The following is a 6,325-nucleotide window of genomic DNA, read 5'->3' on the forward strand; positions in this document are numbered from 1 at the left end:
CTCCCGGGTTCACGCCATTCTCCTGCCTCAGCCTCCCGAGTAGCTGGGACTACAGGCGCCCACCACCTCGCCCGGCTAATTTTTTAAATATTTTTTAGTAGAGACGGGGTTTCACCGTGTTAGCCAGGATGGTCTCGATCTCCTGACCTCGTGATCCGCCCGTCTCGGCCTCCCAAAGTGCTGGGATTACAGGCTTGAGCCACCGCGCCCGGCCTATTTATTGTTTTGAGATTGAGTCTTGCTCTGTTGCCCAGGCTGGAGTGCAGTGGCGTGATCTCGGCTCACTGTGACCTCCGCCTCCCACGTTCAAGTGATTCTCCTGCCTCAGCCTCCCAAGTAGCTGGGATTACAGGCATGCGCCACCACACCTGGCTAATTTTCATATTTTTAGTAGAGATGGGGTTTTACCATGTTGGCTAAGCTGGTCTCGAACTCCTGACTTCAAGTGATCTGCCCACCTTGGCTTACCAAAGTGCTGGGATTACAGGGGTAAGCCACCACGCCCGGCCAACTAAGCAAATTTTCTACCCCTCATCTACACTCCTATCCTAAGTGTGTAGATATGACCTTCTTTGTAGGGTTTGTGGCAAGATGCTGAGACGGAAGTCATACTTTTTTTTTTTTTTGACAGGGTCTCACTCTGTTTCTCAGGCTGGAGTGCAGTGGCATGATCCCAGCTCACCGCAACCTCCACCTCTTGGGTTTAAGAGACTCTCCTGCCTCAACCTCCCAAGTCCCGAGTAGCTGGTAGTACAGGCACACAACACCACAGCCAGCTAATTTTTGTATTTTTAGTAGAGACGGGGTTTCACCATGTTGGCCAGTCTAGTCCCAAACTCCTGGCCTCAAGTGATTCACCCGCCTTGGCCTCCCAAAATGCTGGGATTACAGGCGTGAACCACCACTCCCAGCCAGGTCATGCTCTTAAATGAAGGTCTTCGAAGTGTTAACCCTGCTGTCTTGAAGCCACTCACAGCAAAAGCCTATATTTAAAGAGGCCAGAAGTGCTACTTAAAGTGGGGTACCTAAAGAAGATCAGGCCCATACACCTGGCTTCCAGCTGTCCCTGATCATGATGATGTGACTGGAGGGGCTTCTTCAGCAGCCTCTGTTGCAGACATCTTCCAAAGGTGCCCATCTGGTTGCCTGGGGTGGATCCCAGTAAATGTCCATAAAATGTCCTTTTGAATACTGTTAGATGCTCTGGTTGCTGGCACCCCTCCTGGCAAGCAAAGCAGTTACCATGACAACTCCCCCTACATATCTGTGATTTTTTGCATTTCTGCTTTTCTAATAAGTAGCAAGGTATTCCAGGGACAGGGGAGCATGGCTCCAAAACAGAATGTCCTCTGTTCCAGGAAGGGGGACAGGGAGGAAAGGAGTGGAGGTGTGTATATGTTATGATTCACCAGTATAAATGCATTTGTCTCCACTTCTGGGTTAAAATGTATGCCTTTGGTTATGCGTCAATGTATGCATCAACATGTGTCGGGTGAAGGGGTGAATTATCCCTTCTGTCTGTCCATTTGCTTTCCTGCCCTCACAGCTGCCCCTGTGCTGGGAGAGTCACTCCAGCCCTTTGCCTGGGGGAAGTGCTGAGTCATTGCTCCAGCTGGGTTTCTGTCTCCTGTCCTCCACCTCCATCTTTCCTTAGTCCACCCCTCTTTGCTTCTGGTTTCTAAAACTCTGGTCCCCCTTCACCACCTTATCAGCAGCTTGGACTCGCTTTCCCCAGGTTAACTCCAGGGCAGGAAAGAAGGTACCTTATTCTGTTTCTGCACTTACTCCATCCACCCCTTGCCTTCTCAGAAGAAGGGGTCCTTCTCCTTACGACTTCTCCCACTTAATCCCTGAGGAAACAGGACTCTGACAAGTCTGACCCAGGAGGCTAATTCTTCCATGTATTCACGTTGATCCTTCTCCAGTCCCTCCCCTCCTAATCGGATTATGGCAGTGTCTCATGCCTTGGGGCATGTCAAAAGTGAGATTTAACTAAATGTTACTCACTGTGGCTTTTTTTCTCATTCTATGTCTCCAAGTGCCAGACCACAAGTTCCTGGAGGGGTGTGTGTGTGCAGTAAAGGGTGGGTGCTGTGGCTAAGCGTTCAGGGACAGTATCCAAACGCAGCATGTTTGTTGGGGGTTGAGGGGGGCGTCTGTGTAGGGTCTCTGCTCTCCTTCCCATCCCCTTTAGGCTCCTCTAATTCAGAAATTCTAATCAAATAGCTAGTCTCACTAGCTAGTTCCAAATAAGGTGGACCAGGATTGTTTCCCCAGCCAGAGGTGGGAGAGTAGAGCGGCTGCCCCGCCCTCTTAGTCTGGTTACTATGGCGACAGCCGGGGGTGACCCAAGTGATCCTCCCTCCCTCCTCCCAAACCAAGAGAGATGACGGCACCGCGCTGACTGCGCCAAATTCCAGCCAATGGGCGGCTGCTCCCGCCTTCCCTTCCGCCAGCTCTCCCCCTCCCTCCGGGAACTCGATTCACAAATCTGGACTGGGGATTTCCGGCTCCAGGCAGGTTACAAGGGCCCTGGGCTGAGGCCAGGGGAGTCGAGTCCTGTAGTCCTGGGAGGGCAAGTGGGAACCGACATTCTTGGGTTCTGGAGCCAGACTTCTGTAACTCGCCGCCAGAATAGATGACACCCTATTCCCAAATTATCCGGAAGATCTAGTTGAGGCCGAGTCTGCAACTCTTCCTGCCCCTACAAGCCCCGACCCCACCCGAGCGCGCCCTTCAGCACCACGGACAGCGAACCCGGGCCTTGTCTTGGCCGGCCCCGCCGGGTTCTTTCCGAATCTTCTCCGCCACGGCCGGACTAGGGTCGGAGCTGCCGGCACTCTGTTGAAGCCAGGCCTCTTTGGGCCAATGAAACAGTGAACAGGGCGCTTAGCCACGTGGCTAAGAAGGCAATGGGGACAGAGCAGGGATCTCAGGCTAAATAGCACATTTTCCCTCTTGTTTCAATACCGGAGAATGGCTTCCTTCTCCCCAGCTGCCCCTTCTTGGGGATAAATGGCAAAGGTCTGAATCTCAAGCACGGATGGGCCTCCCAAGACTCCTGAGTGGGCGTGCGACCGGGGCAGCGTCGAAGCAGCCCCATGGTGGTTGGGGGATAAGGAGAGAAGTGTGGCAGACAGGCCCCACTTGGGAGTGGTGAATACAGACTTAGGCCCGACTGTACTCTTGACAAATATATGGTGGGGAGAGATGGGGAGGAAGGGGAAAATAGCCATAAGGACTAGCTAGTTCTGCCTCAATGGGTCACATCACAGAAAGGGCACAATTCCCGCTGTCCCCATCATTCGGTCTCTAAGTGGCCCAGGCACTAAAGAGGAGCTAGGTCAGACAAGATGGAGGCGGAAGTGGGGGGATGGATTCAGCTTTATCACCAGGCCTCACCCTCAGCTACCTCCCTTTACTCTTTACCCTCTGTAAAATGGAAGCCGATGGCGGGGGTGGGGATGGGGAGGAGGAGAAGTTCTCAGGGACTTGATCTTCCCTACTAGAGCCCCATCTCTTGCCTTCCTGCCCTGGCCGTGACAGTTCCACTACCACTCCCACTCCCTCCCTCACGAGGCCCAAAGAAAGACCGGCGCAAAACCATCTGCAGGCGCTTCCAGCGCTTTATAGTTCTTTCCGGGACAGACGGACAGACAGACAGTGCGGTCCGCTCTGTCGGCCCGCATCATTGGCACCTTGGACACGGCCCCAGGCCCAACCCAGTCCCTGGTACTCTACCGGGAGGATTCCTGTCCCGCCTCAGCTCAGCACCTCGGACAGTTCCCAGCCCAGCCTCCCCCCTCCCCCCTCCCTCCGCAAACAACCAAATAAATTAAAAGGGGCAGTGGGGAGGGGAAACAAAAAAGCTAAGGATAAGGAAGCGGGATGTTCCTCCCTCAAGGTAAGAAGTTTTCTTCTCCTCCCACTTGTCCACTGAGGCGCCGCGGCCGGGGTGGTCTCCCAGGTTGATTTTGCCTCCAAACCTCAGCCTCCTGAAAGAAGCCATCAGCCCCTTCCTCCACCCCCCCCCCAGCTCCCAGCATGCAACACGTTGGAAAAGGTGGGGAGAGGCAGTGGGGGTGGGGCGAGGGGCCATCCTGGTGGCTGTCTGGGTGCCTGCAGTTTCTCCTGGCACCTCAGTCGATCCAAATTAAAAACTAATATTCCCTTTGATCTGGGGAAGGGGGTGTAGGAACTCAGTCAGGAATAAAAAATGCAAGCTGACACAAGTGGAGGAAGAAGGCAGACAGGAAGGAAGACGGTGACACATGACAGGAGCAACAAGAAGAGGAGATGGGGACACAGGTGCAGGAGGAGAAACGAGGGGCCATGGGGTACAGTCAAGCAAGGGGTAAGATAGAGATGCGGACACACACGCCCAAGGAACAGAAAATGGAAAGGCAGGGAGAGGGAGGAAGAAAGAGAGGAACAGGAGAGAGAGAGAGGAATGCAGACAGGAGGAAACATGGAGACACAAAAAGGAGGCAAGGAAATGGACAAAACCGAGGGGGAATGGACTGAAGGGAAGGGGAAGACCCGGGCAGAAATGAAGAAATGGGGGCGCAGACAGACGGGAAGAGTGAGGTTGGAGTGCCCTTCCCGCGCTCATCTTCCGTCCCCACTTCACGCCCAGCAAATCCAAACACCGCGGCCTCTGGTGTCCCGGCCTCCACTTTCCCCTGAGGGGCATGGGCGGCTCCTCCTCTGCCCAGCCGGGGCGCTGAGCGGCGGTAACAGCGGCGGTGGCTTGGTGGTCCCGGGGGGTCCGAGTGTGTGTCGGGGGCTGGGGAGGGGGATGGGCGCGGCCCCTGGGTATCCCTAGCGGTCCAGGTTCATAGTCCAATGCTTGGCTCCGGCCGCGCAGCTGTCCCTGGCGGCCGAGGAGGCGGCGGACGCGCCCCCGTTCGGTGGGCCCCCGCCGCTGGCGGCGGCCTCGCCCTCGTTCTTGAGGTCTTGAAAGACCTGCGTGAAGAAGTGGGGGTCGGCGTTGAGCCGCAGCATCTGCGGGCTGAGCCGCTGGATGAGGCGCAGGCAGCGCTGCCAGAAGCGCTCCTTGTCGGGCTCCACGAGGAAGGGCTTGAGTGGGTAGGAGATCTCGTTGCCCATGTAGGAGTAGGCGAGGTAGAGGCAGGTGAGGAAGGCGGCCTGCAGCTCGGCGGCCGACGCCAGCTCGTCCCCACGCAGCGACTCGCGGCACAGCAGGTACACGAACACCAGGTTGGCGGGCGTAATGAAGGCCTGGTCTTGCCAGCCCTGCAGCAGCAGCGAGCGGTCCACACCGCGGAACCAGCCCACCAGCTCGCCGGGGCTCAGCTCCTTGAGGCGGTAGCAGCGTCTGCACACGAAGTCGCCCAGACAGCGCAGCAGCTCGCCGGTGGACGCCTGCACGATGACCCGCCGCGGCGAGCCGCCAGGCACCGGCGGCGCCGCCTGCGGGGCTGGGGGAGGCGGTGGCGGAGGCTTTCCCCCTCCCGAGCCCGGCGGCTGAGAGGCCGCGCTGCCCCCCGACGGTGGCTCGCAGGTGGCGGCAGCCGAGGGCACGGTGGGCACTGGCACCGCCAGGGGCTTGGCGGTGCCACCGCCGTCGGGGGGATCCCGGCCCTTGCGGAGAAGGTTCTCGCGGTTGCGTTGCTGGACCAGGGGGTCGGGGCCCGTGGATGCCGGCTTGGGTGTCACCTTCTTGCTGCCTTTCTTCTTCTTGGCGGACGCGGCCACCAGGCGCTTCCAGGTGAGCGCCGAGATGAGCACGGACGGCCGCTTGAGTCGGCTCTCGCCTTTGCCGCCCTTGCCCACTGGCGGCGCCCCGTAGCCCCCCAGCGCCTCGTCCCCCGCAGGCGGCGCCTTCTTCTTCTCTTCGGGCAGCCCGCCGGGCCTCCGGCCCTTGGCCGAGGAGGCAGGGGAAAGAGACAGCACCGTGCCCATCCTGCAGAGCGGGGCCGGCGCCCGGGCCCCAGCGGGAGCCGCGGGCGGCGCCGCTGCTACTGCAGCCCCGGGGGACCCGGCGGTGGGGGGCCTAGCCCCGGCCCGGGCGCGCGGACTGGCGGGGGAAGGCGGCTGCTAGGCGGCTCCGCTGCTCTGAGCCTGAGCTGCGCCAGCTGCAGCGTCAGCCCCACCCCTTGGGCCCCTTTTTTCGCCGCGCTGTGCCCCGCCTCACGCGGCCAATCCGCTCCCGAGTTGCACCCCTGATGGGCAGCTCCTGTGACCAATAGACTCTCGCACGTCAATTTCAAGTCCCGCCCCAATCCCCACCCTCTGTCCTGAGTCTTTTCCCTTCCCCCGTTCCGGGGAAGGGGAAGGCGGTGGTCGTCGTTTGAGTGGCCTC

The 6,325-nt window shown here is 58.7% G+C and overlaps 1 protein-coding gene across 1 annotated transcript; it reads right to left on the bottom strand.

Annotated features, from left to right (window-relative positions):
* Positions 1-3,601: 3,601 nt before the first annotated feature.
* On the bottom strand, positions 3,602-6,112 carry CDK5R2 (cyclin dependent kinase 5 regulatory subunit 2). Its single transcript, XM_033230200.1, has one exon. It carries the CDS (start codon positions 5,923-5,925, stop codon positions 4,822-4,824), a length of 1,104 nt encoding a protein of 367 aa, XP_033086091.1. The 5' UTR covers positions 5,926-6,112; the 3' UTR covers positions 3,602-4,821.
* Between the last annotated feature and the right edge of the window lie 213 nt (positions 6,113-6,325).

This window comes from Trachypithecus francoisi, unplaced genomic scaffold, assembly GCF_009764315.1.
Source record: "Trachypithecus francoisi isolate TF-2019V2 unplaced genomic scaffold, Tfra_2.0 Lachesis_group13, whole genome shotgun sequence".
Classification (NCBI taxonomy): Eukaryota; Metazoa; Chordata; class Mammalia; order Primates; family Cercopithecidae; genus Trachypithecus; species Trachypithecus francoisi.